Here is a 16718-nt window from a genome sequence, read left to right as displayed (position 1 = left end):
GGTATGGGAGCGCTAGAAGGGGAGAGAATGGAAACAGTAGGAGAGAGAGGTATGGGAGTGCTAGAAGGGGAGAGAATGGAAACAGTAGGAGAGACGGAATGAGAGAGAGGTATGGGAGTGCTAGAAGAGGAGAGAATGGAAACAGTAGGAGAGACGGCATGAGAGAAGGGTATGGGAGTGCTAGAAGAGGTGAAAATTGAAACAATAGGAGAGAGGGAATGGTAAGAGGTATAATGTATGGGGACTCAATGATTTGGCAGTAAAGAGAAGTTATAGGGTGGATGAGATGATTGTGATGGTGGGAACAAATGACTTGAGTGGTGGTGTAAATAGGGCAGCAAGAGATATGAGATTCTTGCTTGAGGTGGTACAAAAGAAGATACAGAGAGGAAAGATAGTGTGTATGTTGCTTAGGTATGATAATGATGAGCTGAGCAGAAGAGCGGTAATATTGAATGACATAATAGCTAAAATGTGTGACAAGAGAGGACTGGAATATGTGGATGCTTGGAGTGCGTTTGAGGACAGAGAGGAATTGGATGCGAGAGACCGTTTACATTTGAATGAGGAAGGACGTAGGCATCTGGAGAGATTGCTGTTCTGAAAAAGCCAGTGTGTCCCAGGGAGGATGGTAGCAGGGAGTGGCCTTTTGTGGGAATGGGTACTTGGGTGAAGGGGGGACGACATCAGCTAACACTGAGCCCAGTGGAGTCTCGAGGGGATAATGCTGGGCATTTATATGCTTTATACTAATGCCAGGAGTATCCGGAATAAAGGAGAGGGATTGGTGGTGCAGATAGCATCAACCTGGCTAAAAATTATTGGGATTACTGAGACGTGGTTGACAGAAGAGGATATAATGACAGGAATAGAAGTCGCTGGATACAGCATTTTTCGGCAGGATAGGAAGGGAAAGCATGGTGGTGGAGTACTGCTTATGATAAGTGACAACCTATGTCCTCTAAGAGTGGAGACTTTGGAAGGCATTGGCACTAATGATTTTGAAAGCATATGATGTGAGGTAGAGGTGGGCAAGACAGGATATTCAGTGGGGTGTTGCTACAGACCCAGGAGCACAGATGGTGGGGACCAGGAAATGTTTCGACAGTTGAGTTTGGCAAGTGCAAGAAGAATGATTGTTATGGGATATTTTAACTACAGTATTATAAACTAGAGAGAGGAAGATGCATATGGCAATAAGGGAATGGAATTTCTAGAATTCTTGACGGACAAATGTCTTAGGCAACATTAATAGAGGGAACAAGAGGTTCATGAGTTTTGGATTTGGTTATAGCATCAGATGAGTTGATAATAACTGAGATGACATCTCTCCCACCAGTTGGAGAGAGTGACCATATGGTTTTGACTTGGAAAATGAATAGACATGCAAGAGTATCAAAGAGAAGGGAACGTATGTGGAATTATAAGACAGGTGATTAATAGTCTAATATGTCAACTTGGAGAAGTTTCATCGAGGGAGGAATTGGAAGGCCGGGATATGATTAGTGCGTGGGAAATTATGAAAGAATATTTGTTAGCAGCAATGGTAAATTGTATACCACGAGTGAACAAGAGGACACAATTTGGAGTAAAGTGGATGACAAACAATATTAAACAGGAATTGCATGTGAAAAAGAGGCTATGAAAGAGATATAAGGAGACAGGTGAAGAGAAAATGCATGAAGAGTATAAAACAGAGGCCAGAAGAGTGACTAGTATGGTAAGGTTCTTGTAGACAGGCTTATACGTTGGTTATGCATTATTAAAACACTTAAGGAATAGAACAACATAGTTAAGGATATATATTAAATTAAACTTTAATAAATATTTTCCGATATTTCGGCAACGTCACATTGCCATTTTCTAAAGGAACTTATACAAAAAAGTTCCGTGCACGTAGGCACTACAACACAGAAACCAGGAATGAAGAGATGAAGCTATTGTTCTCCTAACAGTCCTGATGGTGCCCTCTAGTGGGCTAGTATGGTAAGGAAGAAAACTGGAATATGAGAGGAGATGGCCCTACGATCCAAAGAAAATCCTAGGGAATTTTTTAGATATGTGGCCAGTAGGAGGAGAAATGACTGTGGAAGAAAATGATATTGTGGGATAAAAATGGGAATAGAGTGACTGATGCAGATGACATAGTGGAATTGTTCAATGAACACTTTATTGGAGTGTTCATTGAACAATTGAACTGAACTGATTGAACTGAATTGAACTGACTCCTCCAGGATGAACAATGTTCATCCTGGAGGAGTCAGTTTTAATGCTAGAGGGATTGGGCAGGTTCGAGGTTTAGAAGTACAGGAGGAGGGTGTTTCAAATACCGAGTACTCTGGATGTCAGTAAAGCTGTGGGACCGGATGGTATTTCACCACAGGTTTTGAGAGAATGTGCTAGGGAATTGACAGTGCCTTTGATCTGGCTTTTCATTGAAAGTCTGGCTGCAGGAAAGGTGCCCATGGAATGGAAGGAAGGTAAGATAGTGCCATTACATAAGGGCGGTAGCAGACTGGAAGTGTCGAATTATAGGCCAGTTTGTGTATCATCAGTAGTTAGTAAGATCTTGGAGAAAGTAGTGAAGGACCGTATACAGCATTGGGCAGATGAGGTTAACGTTATCTGTGAGAGTCAACATGGATTTGTGAAGGGGCGCTCTTGTTTTAGCAATATGCTAGTCTTTTATGATAAAGTTACAAGAGTTACGAGGGAAAGGCATATACTGCCATTTTCTTAGACTTAGCAAAGGCATTTGATAGGGTGCCACATGATAAGCTGATATTCCAGTTTCAGCACATGGGTCTGGATGTCAGATTGGTCAACTGGATTCAGGATTAGGTATCAGAGAGTTGTGTATGGTGGGGCAATTTCAAGGAAGCAGAGGGTTACAAATGGGGTCCCACAGTGCTCACTACTGGGACCTATATTGTTTAACCTTTATATCAATGACATTGTCAGTGGATTGCAAGGGGATATTCAGTTGTTTGCGGATGATGCGAAGCTGGGAAGGATTATTAGTAATAGTGCAGATGCTGCAGCCCTGCAAGAGGATTTGAATATGCTAGATAGATGGGCAAATGAATGGGGGTGTCGGTTTAATGCAGCAAAATGTAAGGTCTTGAGGTTTGGGAAACATCGATGGGACACTGCATACTCTATGGGAGGAGTTATACTGTAGTAGGGGAGACAAGAGATCTGGGGTTGATGATTGATAGAAACCTGAAATTTAGGGGACATATTGCAAAGGTGGTGAAGGTAACACAGAGGATTGCTGCAATAATGAGAAGGACGCTGACCTACAGAGATAAAACAGTTATCATTCTATTGTATAAGATCCTGATCAGACTACACTTAGACTATTGTTCTCAGATTTGGTCCCCTGGATTTGATAAATTAACTGTGGAAAGGGTACAAAGGTGGATAACAAAGATGGTTTCAGGACTGTACAATGATAGTTATGAGGATCGGCTGAGGGAATGTGGACTGCAGAGTTTGGTGGATCGAAGAAGGAGAGGTGATATGATTGAGACTTTTAAACTGTTGAGAGGTGGTTACAGGGTTGACACTGGGGAGTTCTTTCGCTTGGTTGAACAGTGGAAAGGAGTGAAGGCGAGGCCATCCCTGGACGTTACGAAAGGAATCTGTGAGCAAGAGGGTGAGGAGTGGTTTCTTTGCATGGAGGGTGGTTGAACCATGGAATGCATTGCCTGATGGAGTGGTGAGAGTAAGAACGGTCAATGAGTTTAAGGAGTGGCATGGTAGACTTTGTGTTTCTTAGGGGGGGACCTCCCCTCGATGAGTCTTGATAGACTTTGTATTTCTTAGGAAGGACCTCCCACGATGAGTCTTTTGACTCCATGGAGGCCTGAATAATAATAATAATATTTAAATTGTAATGTAACAATTCAAAAAAATTCCTGAAAGTGGAACATGACACATGAATCTGTCACTCACTGGCAACATTTCTTGATTGATATGTAATAGTTTGCTGTGTTTGTTTATTTTCCTCTAAATAATATGGAAACAGTTTATAAAATATTTCATTCAAAAGGCAGTATTTATAGTAAACATAATGTGTTTTTATGATTCTAATAAATATAAACATTGAATAACACCAGCAAAATTCTTTCTCAAGAACATGAAACTTATTTACATATTAATAAAATTTATTCTTTTACACATTTGTTCTTATTTTTTTTTCTTTGTAAGGAGTTGAATCTGATCAAATTAAAATAGATATATAAGTCAAGTAACAATTTTCTTTTTTTTTTATTTTTTTTCAATTGCAGCGTGTGTGTGTGTGTGTGTGTGTGTGTGTGTGTGTGTGTGTGTGTGTGTGTGTGCCGTTTGCCTTTACAAATTTTACTTTACAATGGAGTACTCAAATTTCATAATGGAACCATTTAGAGAATTTTTAATTTTTCATAATTTTGTGTATTTAAATCTCCCTGTATGTCATTTGCAAAGCATATATCTTTCTGTTTACATTTAATGTTAAACCACTTGAGAAAAGATTCCTTTTTTTTTATTTAAAGTAGTTAATCAAAGCAAAATGCTGTTTTTCATCATTAGTTTGTTCTGATAGGATGTCATTGAATGGGTCAGTTGCTTTTGATTATCCTCCTTTTTGTATCATTCTGTCAACACTGCAGGATGTTTGTACTTAATAAAATTATTTCTTTCATTAATTTAATGAAGTGATATGGAGTACTCTTTCTTGGATATTTTGCAAAAATCAAAGGTCAGTCATCTCTCTTAAACATTTCAATTTGAGACTCTGACTTAATATGTCAATCAGGATTATAGTAGTCCTTTTTCTTAATTTTAGTTTTGAGAACTTTCTTTATTTGGCAAAAGTAGAACTTTTGCCAAATGCATCAACCTTTAAAAAAGTTATCCAGAACTAAATTCTATTTTCAGCAAGCTTTTATGCAAATCCCCATATAAAAGGTTTTTAAATTTCCATACATTTAGTACAGCATAAGTGGATTAAGAGTTAATCAGAAAATCTTGCTCTAAATATTACTTTTTCAAGCCACTTCAGATCTTCAGTAAGCATGGTGGTGGTCTCACTGAGTGACAAACTGTGTACTACCTTAGACTCACAAGTAATCATTCTACATTACAATTTGAACCACCCAGTCTCTCATTTGGAGATCAGATGCTATCCACTTGCCAACTAAACTGGCTTATGTTAGGTTTTGCTAAATGAGCAGTGTCATAGCATGCTTTTTCAAAGCATACATAAAATTACTTCTCTGGATGTTAAAATCTTGATAACTAGTCTGATAATTCCAAGAATAAAAATGCTCTTGAATTTACAAATTTACAAAAGCACCTTTCATATTAATGTTAGTCATATGCTTGACTATATTTTGCTTAGATAAAGCAAAGATAAAATTACACCACTTCTTTCCTTAGTTTAATACATTTTAAAAATGATGGTATCGATGCTAACGCAGTCAGTTTTTGTTTAAGGGATGAGTATCTTTTGTGCAGTGGAAAAATGAAATACTGCTTTGGCATCTTTTTATAGTATCTAATATTTTCTTAAAACTTCTTGATTAAAAAAAAATGAATTATGGTTGTTTATTTAATATGATGATGATGAACATCCTATTTTTCTACCCACTGCAGGGTGAATGCCTCTCCTATTGCAGGAGGTTTGGGTCTACTACTCCCATAGTGACCCAGTTTATATTGGGAGAGTGCATCTATACTTGGGCGAATGAATGTATGAAGGTGGAACACAATCACAAATATCCATGCCTACGTGGGATTTTTTAATATATACACATATATTTTCTGGTATAAACATATCAAAAATAAATACACACTCAACCATACAATCATACACAAAAATATTACATTCACTAATTATCAAAATATCATTAAATCAATATTAATATAATGACTTAGCTGCAATCTTATGATCATATAGTCAGACCAGTACACACCATCTGGCATTCTCAAAGAAATAGCTGGCCTGTATATGTATACCTAAAGTTTTTTTTGGGAGGGGGAGCAGAATATCCTTTTTGTTAGTTAATTAAATTAGTCTTTACTTCTGTTCTTACAAAATCCTTTTCTATTTGAATAAATCAGAATAAAGTTATGCCAGTAAAATATCTGGCATAACATTTTTGTATAGGCAGTACCTTTATTAAGGCAGTTTTAATTGGATCAATTAATATAAATGACTGAGATGCTAGACTGGACCATTTCTCTTTTTTATTTCTTTCTTTCAAGCAGGAGAATAATTTGAAGTCGATCTTGATCACTCTCACTGATTTCTTAAAGACGATACTAGTACACTGGCCTCAGATTATTTACTGGAAAATACAGATTACTGTTTTAATGTGTATCTTTACTAAGTTCGTGTCGTATTCGTTGTTTTATGTAATGTATTTAAGATTTAATTGATTTCTTAATTCTTGTTTAGCTTAACATTTTGCTTGCAGTATTTAGATCTGACGATCATTTTTGCTGAGTCATTTCTTTCAGTGAAAAATCCTGTGTTATTACTAAGAACTTTGTTCACCCTTCAGCAGAAGCCACTGGAGATTCAGTTAGTCGAGAACAAAGTAGGCACAACTTTCGTGAAAGTTTTCGAAGAAATGTTTTTACATTGGCAAAGAATAGTGCAATTGCAGAAGGTGAGCACTCAATACATAGCTACTATAAGAAATGTACTCACCTTATTCTGGAGAAATTTTCATTTCTCCAGAATAATATATTTTAATTTAAAAGTTGTTTGATATATTTTAAACATCTGAATATTTAAACATATGGCTTTTGCTGAAATTGATTTTTACTTTACAAATAAATGAAAGTGTTCAAAATGGGTGTGACAATAAACATGCTTGCCAACACAGTATAATTGTTTTTAATAATGAATGTGTGCGCTTGCTTCTCAGAATGTAGATTTGTAATATGTTCCTAATAACACATTTTGACTCATTTATTTACACATAAGAACTATAGTTTGATAGAAGAAATAGCATTAATTGGATGCTCAAAGTATAGACTAAATAAAGTATTGTACTAATGAAATTTGATATGTATATGTAATCTAATGAAAATATAATATGTAATCTAATGAAAATATAATATGTAATCTAATGAAATAATACTGTTTTGGTCATGTCATCACTGTTTTTATTATTGATGGTTATAGTTGGATTAGCCATTAACTTTTTTTTTTATGTTGTATATATCACTTTTAATATGAGTTTAATTTCCTTCTTCCGGAAATGAGTAGTACTAAAGTCAAGGGTTTTGTTGTGCATTATTTGGTTTTGCACTTAGTTGGAATTTTGACTTGCTTCTTTGATTTACAGTACAGTTTTAATCATGAAGAAAAAAAAAACTTTTGAGAAGTAAAATGATTGAAATATCAGAATTAACCCATGACCATGGCACTCGGCCCTGAAACAGTAGAGATAAACAAAAATTGAGTTCCTATGTTTATATAGTTTAATAAAACAGTTATCACATTCTTTGAGGTTTCAAAGTTTGTTTAATAAATTTCACAAAAAAAATATGTATGTATATGCATTGCAGTTATGAAATTAATATTTGAAACTATTTAAATCTAATTCAAGTTATTGATCAGATAAAGTCATTTTTATAGTTTAGTTTATTATTAGACAAGATTAATTTGAATAGGAGTGTATATCATTAAGTACTTGGTTATTTTATATATATTGCAGAATACAAATAAATAAAGTGAGTGATAATAATTACAGGAAAGCAGTAAAACAAAATGGCAAAATGAGTCAGTGGAGAAAAAACACCAAACCATACTTGAAAGATGTTTAAAATAGTTTACTGTGATTTGAATTTATTATGAAGAGGTTTTATATGCTAAGTTCCAGTTGTTTGATATATTCTAACTAGTTCATCCTGGAAAATCATTCAGGGCGAAAAATTTTAGTCAGAGGAAGTTGTAATGAATGTGCATGTTTTTTTTTTTTTTTTTGGAAAAGAATACCTGCAAAGACTATCTGCAAGCAAGACATCAGATAAATATAGAAATAAAATTGTTTGGCTAATGCACTTGACCATCCATAAGAATTAAAGTGAATTTAAACATAGTCTTTCCTCCAAATACCACTTCCTTACTATAGCCTCAAGCTTAGTAGTATTTGTAAAGACTTCTGGAAGCTTTAATAAAATAGGTATACCTTACTAGAATTTTAGATAGTATGAACATGGAATTACTTTTCTCTTTGCAGGCAACTTTATATTGCATGTTTTCCTTGTAGAATTGATTTTCTCATTTCCATTATGCCACTCATTTGCTAAAGTTTGTCTCTTGTTTTTAAATTTTCGTGTTTTTCTTTGATAATATTTTTATAAATTTACATTTCACATTTAAGTAGTTGCTTGACTTTGATTTCTTTCTTTCCTTTAATATTTATTTTCAGTGAAATACTTATTTTCATCATACTCAAGTAGAAGTATAGAAAAAAAATATAGAAAGAAAAGAAAGAAGTATAGAAGAAATAGAAAGTAAATTTACTTTCTATTTCAAATCTTCTGTATACATATCCTGAAGAAACCAAGAATAGACATACAAGAAATGTCTTGTTTTTTCCATGTGGATTTATATAATCTTTCTTATTTTAGAATATGGTGTAGATACAGACTAATCTGTGTCCTGAGTCCTGAGCAGATTCTCTTTCATCCAAAGGATTGAAAAAAGAATAGACTCTGCTCTTTTCTCCAAATTTCCTTATCTGTTTGGGATTCTTTTCTGCTCTACTCTAGGTTTCCAACAAGAACTTTTTTCATATGTCACCTGCTTTCTCTGACCCAAAGTTCCTTTACTTCTTTCTTGCTGAATTCTTCTCTGGGACCATAGGCACAAATAAGTCAATTTTTCAGTTTCCCGTTTTGGAATTTGTCTACACTGCTGTTTAGAATTCACTCCCATTCAAAAAGTTCATCTTTTTTTCATTCCAGTGAATAGTAGATGTCAGTGGAATGAAATAATCTTATGCTTGTAATATTTGAAAGATCTCGTTTGTTTTTGTCATCTCATTTGTTTTAGTCTCAGTAATGCCAGTTACATCAGTGATATTTCCGTGATCCCTTCACTAGTCCCATCTCTTCCATTTATGCTTCATAGGTTGATGGTGAGCTTCAGTAATGTTCTTCTTTCACAGATTCCATCAGAAACATCAGGAGTCTGTAAATGCTTTCCATCAGTTCCTTATCCTTGTTCAGCAAAACTCTTCTTCTCACATTCTATTAAAGTCAATCTCCTCTATGTATTTTTAGGACAGCCACTCTTTCTCTTTCCTTGTGGATTCCATTCCAGGGCTGCGTGACAGATTTCTTTGTGGTCTTTCCTAAGTGTTATGTCCACTCCATCTAAATTTTCATTTTCTGATTTCAAGGTTGACTTTTTGCTAATTTGTTCTTTTCCAGAGGTCTTCATTAGTAATAATTTGTGGCCACCAAATTCGAAGTGTGCTCTGCAGACATCGACCTGGTTGGCCGAGTGGTTAGTATATCCGCTCTCCAGCCAAAACGCTGTGGGTTCGAATCCTGCCATGGGCATGGATGTTTGCGATTGTCTGTGAAAATACTAGTGGTGGTGGTCAGTGGTAGATGGTGTTGGTGTAGATGATGAAGGTAGTTACAGTTGGTGGATTGGTGTGGGCTGAGAGTTGTAGTGCAGGTGCCTCCCTAGATGAGTCTTTGGCCTCTCTGGAGGTGTTATGTAATTAATAATAATAATTTCCATTGAAACCAGCTACATTTTGCATCAATATAAAAGAACTGATTTACTACATGCATTAAATATTTTTAATTTTGTATCTGTGTGAATATTTTTTATTTTCCTACTCTAATAAGTTTAACATATGCACTTCTTGTCTATTGAATCCTTATGTCAACATCTCTAGTTGTTCCTCCATCTGCAAATAAAACACTGCCGAGATATGTAAAATGTTAAATAGTCTTAATTTTTCCATTTTCAGTTGTACTTGGTGCCTTGTTGTTCACATTGATTCTCATTTCTTTTGTTTTGTTTGTATTTATTTTCAAACCGACTTTCAGTGATTCTTCTTGTAATGTGGTTAGTTTGTTTTGGATATCTGCATGTCTGCTTTCCCATTTTCATTTCTTTAATAGCTTTTTTTTTTTAAATCTCCAATTTAGATGGTGGGCTTATATCAATTTTTAATTCATCTACTCTTTTTTTTTTTTTCTGTTTGTATTCTATCACCGCTGTTGTTCAAGATTTGACTAAAACGTTGTCTCCACCTTTCCAGTCGTTCTTCTGTTGACACTAGAATTTTTCCATTGAGATTCTTCACATTCTTTTGCATGGCTTCTCCAGAAAGTCTTCTTATGATTTATACCTATGTAACTCTCTACTGTTATACTTTTCTGCAGCTTGTTGTGCCCTCGATGCCAATTCTTCAAACCATTGCCATTTATCTTTTCTAGCACTTCTCTTAACCTTTTTATTTAAAATCTTATATTTCTCTTTAAGTTCATTTTCCTTTTGGGGAATATTTCTTGCACATAATTTAGCTTTATTTTTTTCCTTTCGTCTACTAGTCTCCAAGTTTTCATCGATCACCATTCTCTCTTTCTTTTAGCATATTCTAAAACATGTTCTGCTGTATCATTAAGGACTTTTTTATCTTTTTCTCTATACCATCATTCTATATCATTGTCATTCCTTATATCCGCTCTTCCTTCAAAATTACTATCCATATTTTCCCTTAATTTTATTTTAAACTCATTGCAAACTTCAGCATTTTGTAATTTAGAAATATCAAATTTCCGTCTGTTAAATGTTTTCCCCTGATGAATTTTTAGATTATATACTGCACAGATTCCTATTATTAGGTGATGATCTCAGCCACTATTAGCACTTATTTTATTTTGGACATCTAATAACATTTTCCTGCACCTTTGGCTGATGGCAAATATGATCTATTTGATTCTGTGTTTTGCCATCTGGTGACATCCAAGTTACTTTATGTATTCTCTTATGCTGGAAGATTGTGCCACCTATTACTAAGTTATATTTGCCACACAGTTCCACAACAGTTCACCATTTACATTTCTCTCTCCCAAACCATGCTTGCCCATTACATTTTCCAGCCCCTCATTATTTGTACCAACTTTAGCGTTGAAGTCACCCATGAGAAGTATGATCTCGTTACCATGTGTCATCATCAAGGTTTTATCAAGTAAAACTTTTCTTTTTCTTCAAAGAATGCATTCTCAGTTGGGGCATATCATTGATATGCCCCAATTAAGATTAACTGTTATTATTCATTCTGAAATTGGTTCTTACTGTTAGATCGTGAATGAAGGAATCTTGCAAAGAAATCATTCATTCAGAATCCAACATATTATACTTACAAAAAAAGAGAAATACCTACACATCAGCTAAAATTAAAAGTGAAACTTCTTCACTTTATGTATAAAATTTGCATTTCTTATTTCATGTACGATATATTTAATCTATTGTGTTCATATTAAGATTTTATTAGAGTATGTCTTAAAAGAGGGATAATATGACTTAATTTAAACCTCACTTAAGCTGTGTAAAATTAACTGCGAGTCATCAAATAGTTACTAAATAATAATTCTTGGAAGGTATAAAACTACACGTGTACAGTGCAACGCTGGTGGCAGTTGCTTAAGTGGAAAACGTATATTGATGCGAATTCTGGGAATACAAGAACATAACAGCGTCCGTAAAAAGCAAGGGGTGAAAAGATATGAGTCGTGTGCAAAGGGGACTGAGGAAAAAGAGGGCGCTCTAAGGAGGAATATAAGGGGACGAGCGGCGTATCGAAGAGCTCTCGTCGTATTGTTTTCCTGTTTGGTGGCTCGGAAGTTAGCGGGAGTTTGCGTAAAGGAGAGGGGATGAAGCGTCTGTGCTAAGATAAGATGTCGGACAGCAGGTTTTCTTGAAAATGGAGAAGGATTCTACGCAGAGCTGAACGTAAAAATTTCCAGTCCTAGCAGAATCAAGCCGTCGCTGAATAGTCCCATCGAAATGTTCCTAAACTGCAGAGATTGAGTCCATTTTCGGCAGAAATAATGAAGATAGCATAACCCCTACATTGGCGTATGGACATGGACAGCCAATAGACAAGAAGTAACCAGATGTACACGTGGTGCTGAAAGACGCGGAAAAAGTTCGGTAAGGTGAAATTACTCTATTTTGTGTAAAAAATTCATTAGAAGAGAGAAGATTGTTTGCGAATGTGAAATTAAGAACAGTATTCTAAAGAACTCTGTGGACAGCCTCTAATTAGAAAGTTAACCTCCTTTGAGAGATTAAGAAGAATTGTTTGGAAGAGATCTTTTGTAATTGTATGTAATAGGATTAACTAATGAGATCAGAATTGTGGATTTTAGTAACTGAGTAACATTTGAATGTTTGTTTATATTATCTTATGAATAGCATTACAGAAAGGAATTTTAGTTTAACTTCATATCATTTGCCATCTATCCCAATATGCAGTTATAGTGTTTCGCATGCTTTATGACCTTTAATTAATTTAGAATATGTTAACCTCTTAACTCGAGTTTTCATTTAGTATTGAGTCATAATTGAGTGTGTGAATTTTGTATTCTGTTTAGATATTCCAATAAGCATGTCATATTTACCTAAACCTGAGTCATGCCTGATTGCGATTCCAAACTACCACTTATAAAAATAGAACCTATTTTGGTGGGAAGAAATTAGAAAGTGTATATAATTATAGATTTAGGTCACGACTGCAATAATCTGAATCTATATGGCAGCATTAAAGTTAAAGATCATTGTGTAAGAACGCCTCAGAATCCAGTATTGTCTCCCTGAGTAATGATCCTTTTCTGCTATAGGATACTGGCTGGTGCAGCAAAATATAAATTCGCCAGTATCCGAAGAGAAAACAATCCTAGATATATGTATATTAGGCCCGATATCTGAAGAAGTAAAATAGCAGTAGGAAGATATAAATCAGAAAATATAGAGAAAGCAACGACATAACAATAGAACAGCCAGTAGGATTTTAAGTGAATAAGGTTTTGAATAAGATAGGATATAATCAAGTAACAACTAATTAAGTATAAATCATATAAATAAAATATTTAACACCACCCAATCATTGCTTGACTAAATCTTTTGCTAATGAGAATTCCAACTCCATATTGATGTATATCAGTTATATTAGGCATCCCTGAATAAAAAAACACATTCCCACTAGGAAAATGTATTCTACTAGTACCATTCCATCTTACTTCGCTAACTCCCAATAATTAATTTTATATTTTCCCATCTCCTTTCTTAGTTGTGCTAGTTTTCCTGTTTGATAGTGTTTTCATTCCATTGGCCAATTCATGTCCTAATTTTCCAAAACTTTAGTCAATACCAAGAGGGTCTGATTTCTCCATTTATCCAACTTGAAAACAGCATTTAAATTTTCAGAGACTTACGGGTTGTTAGCCCAGAGTTCCTATTCTGGTGGTAGGGCTGCCACCTCAGCATCTAGACATGCATTTTATACGCAAGCATTTACTCTCATGTAGATGTTTTGATTATACTGCTGATACCCAGTCACTAGAGCCTCATTTGTGATAACAGATTCTACCACGAGAAGGTGACGGTGGTATTTGAGTGGGAAAGGCTGTATGTTATATATCACGAAGTCCTAGACTTCATAATACTGTTATTATCCACTCGTAACCACTTCATAACCACTGTTATTATCCCTGTTTATCTGCCTGCAATCATTAAGCTCGGCCCACAACAACGTTTATCTTTCATCTCCATTAATCTGCCCACGACAAACTACGACTACACTCTGGTTCGACATGCGACATCCAGGTTAGTTTAGGTTAGGTTAGTTTATAATGATTTCTGATTTCATAGAGTGCAAAAGAAGTACTTTCCTTACTTTTTTTTTCATTATAAACTAACCTAAGCTGTTATAATTTCTATTGAGAATGAAAACCTATAAACATGTTTTTATTACATTTACCAGACTCCTCTAGGAATTATTCACTTTAACCGGTAATTATTAGTAATAACCGGATTTATCACTTTAACCGTAACATATACAAGCTGGTATCAAAAAGTTTCGAGACTAGGTTTGTAACACGCCAACAGATGGCTGCATGCACAGTCACAGTGAGCACCTACCTTCATAAGTCTGTGTGCCAAAAGACATCATCCTGTGTACATCGGGAGCTGTGCAACTGATGCTATTCTGACCACCTGCGTTACCACATCCTTGATTTCATCATGGACAGCAAGTTAGAACAAAGAACAAAGATGAAAATCTGCATGAAACTGGGCAAATCTGCTACAGAGATGTTTGATATGATTCGGCAAGTTTACGCCGATGCTGCAATGAGCCGTTCAAGGTATTTTGAGTGGCACGCGTGCTTCAAGAGTGGAAGAACATCACGGGAAGCTGATAAGAGATCAGGAAGACCTTCAACGAGCTCAACCCCCCCAAAATGTCAAAACCATTCAGCAACTTGTGCATGAGGATCGTCGGAAAACACTCCACAACATTGCTGCCATTGTCGGTGTGTCATACGGAACAGTCCAGGAAATCCTCACGTGTGATTTGAACATGTGCCGTGTTGCTGCTGACCCAGGAGCAGAAGGAACACCGCATCGAAGTCTGCCAAGAACTCTGTCAGCGTGCCGTGGATGACCCATCCTTCATGTCGAGGATCATTACCGGTGACGAAACTTGGGTGTACGGGTACGACCCTGAGATGAAGCAACAGTCTTCACAGTGGAAGAGCCCATCATCTCCACAACCAAAAGAGGCGAGGCAGGTTCGCACCAAGTTCGTGCTCACCTCGTTTTTGACATTCGCAGCATTGTGCATTGAGTATTCATCCTCAGGGGCCAGACCGTCAATAGCGAGTTCTACTACCAGGTTTTAAGGCATCTGAGGGAGGACATTCGGTGAAAGCGACTGGATCTGTGGCACGCGAAAAACTGGATGCTCCACAACAACAATGCATCCTGTCACCGAGCTCTCCTCACACTTGAGTTTCTCACCAGAAACAACATGATCTCACTTCCACACCCACCCTACTTGCCAGATTTGGCTCCTGCAGACTTCGCCCTCTTCTCGAAGATGAAGATCAAGCTCAAAGGTCACCGTTTTGACATCATTGCGGAGATCCAGCACGAATCACAGAAGGTGCTTGACATGCTTCAAAAAAAAAGACTTCCAGGACACATTCCAGAAGTGGCAAGAACGCTGGGAGCACTGTATTGGTATGCAAGGGGACTATTTTGAAGGTGATAGTGTGTAAACGTAGATAAATAAAGTAATTTCTTGTAAACAGAGCTAGTCTCGAAACTTTTTGATACCACCTCGTATATATATATATTCATCCATCCATCCTGTATACCCCTTGAGGGTACATGTCAGGAATTTGATGATATAAATAAATTCTATGAAAGCTGTAATCCAGAATTAAATACTTTCTGAATTATGCAGTACAGCCATTATCAGAATTTTATGTCTCCATATTTATCTCGTTTAATATCTTTTTTTTGGCTGGGTTTTTTCACATTGCAGGTTTCTGTTCACTTTCTACTTCAATTTTATATGCTCTTGAATTGTTTCTACTATTGTTCTGTCACTGCTTATCTTTTTTTTTTTTTTTTTTTGTTATTTTTCCAATTGCTTTTACAGCATTCTTTGAATTTCTGAGCTTTTTATTTAATTTAATTTTTTTTTTTTTATCCTCCATAATATTTTGCCACTGTTGTGATATTTATCTTCTTCATTCTTACCAGTGTGATATTTATCTTCTATATTCTTACCAATGTTCCCTGTTTAGCTATTTAGTCTTGCATTTTTCTTTATACTTATCTGGAGCTTTCAGCGCAGCTTCTTTTTCAGGACTATATCTTTAATTTGAGACCAACCATAAAACTTCAATCGTTCTCAGTGCAGAAAACTTCAAAGCTAAATTGAACTAAGATTTTGTAGTTGAGCTTCTTAGAAGCTTCAAGTATTTGTATATTTCCATCCATGTGTAGAGGCTTAAGTGCTGTGAGGACATCATGTTGGAGGCTTAATGGATTGTATACAGCACTTAGAAAGGATTAAAACAGAATTTAATTCTTCTTATATTTTGCCTCAGTCAATGAGACATCTTCAGGGATTACAAAAAAAACTAATGTAACATAAATACAAATAACCATATCCTACATCCGTGGCACATCCGAAAAAATAGCCAAGATTTTATAAAAGTACAACATACACACAGCATTTAAGCCCCACTGCAAACTTGCTGCCCTTATCTGCTCTACAAAAGATCAGCTCCCTCCTCTCTCAGTGCCTGGAGTTTATAAAGTACCCTGTTCCTGTAAACTAGTGTACTTTGGACAGACAGGCAGATTAGCCACTATCCTCCTAGAGGAACATAACTCATACATCTGCAACAACCATGTTCAGTCAGGCCTGGCTGACCATGTCTTGGATACAACCCACAGGATCTCATGGAAAAAAACCACCATGCTCCACCACAGCAAATTCAAAAGAGACTATTCTTAGAATCAGCAGCAGCAGCTCTCAGGAATCAACCAAATCTTAACAAATATGGTTGCATTAAGCTTCCTAAGATTTGGGAAACACTTATCACCAGATGTCCCACTTTACATTTTGGGCCACCTACAACCGCCCTTAGAGGCCGCTCCACCTAGATAG

General features: G+C 35.9%; 1 protein-coding gene across 1 annotated transcript in view; it reads left to right on the top strand.

Annotated features, from left to right (window-relative positions):
• LOC150108231 (uncharacterized) overlaps nt 1–16718 on the top strand; it is a 133357-nt gene that overhangs the window by 77891 nt on the left and 38748 nt on the right. Inside the window, exon 9 of the mRNA XM_090390430.1 lies at nt 6552–6659. Coding sequence (XP_090246556.1) covers nt 6552–6659 — 108 coding nt within the window. The remainder of the gene's footprint in view (nt 1–6551; nt 6660–16718) is intronic.

This window comes from Typopeltis vanoorti, chromosome 3 (assembly GCF_054136105.1).
Source record: "Typopeltis vanoorti isolate ZY-2024b chromosome 3, IOZ_Tvanoo_1.0, whole genome shotgun sequence".
NCBI lineage: Eukaryota > Metazoa > Arthropoda > Arachnida > Uropygi > Thelyphonidae > Typopeltis > Typopeltis vanoorti.
This window is presented reverse-complemented; position numbering and strand designations above follow the sequence as displayed.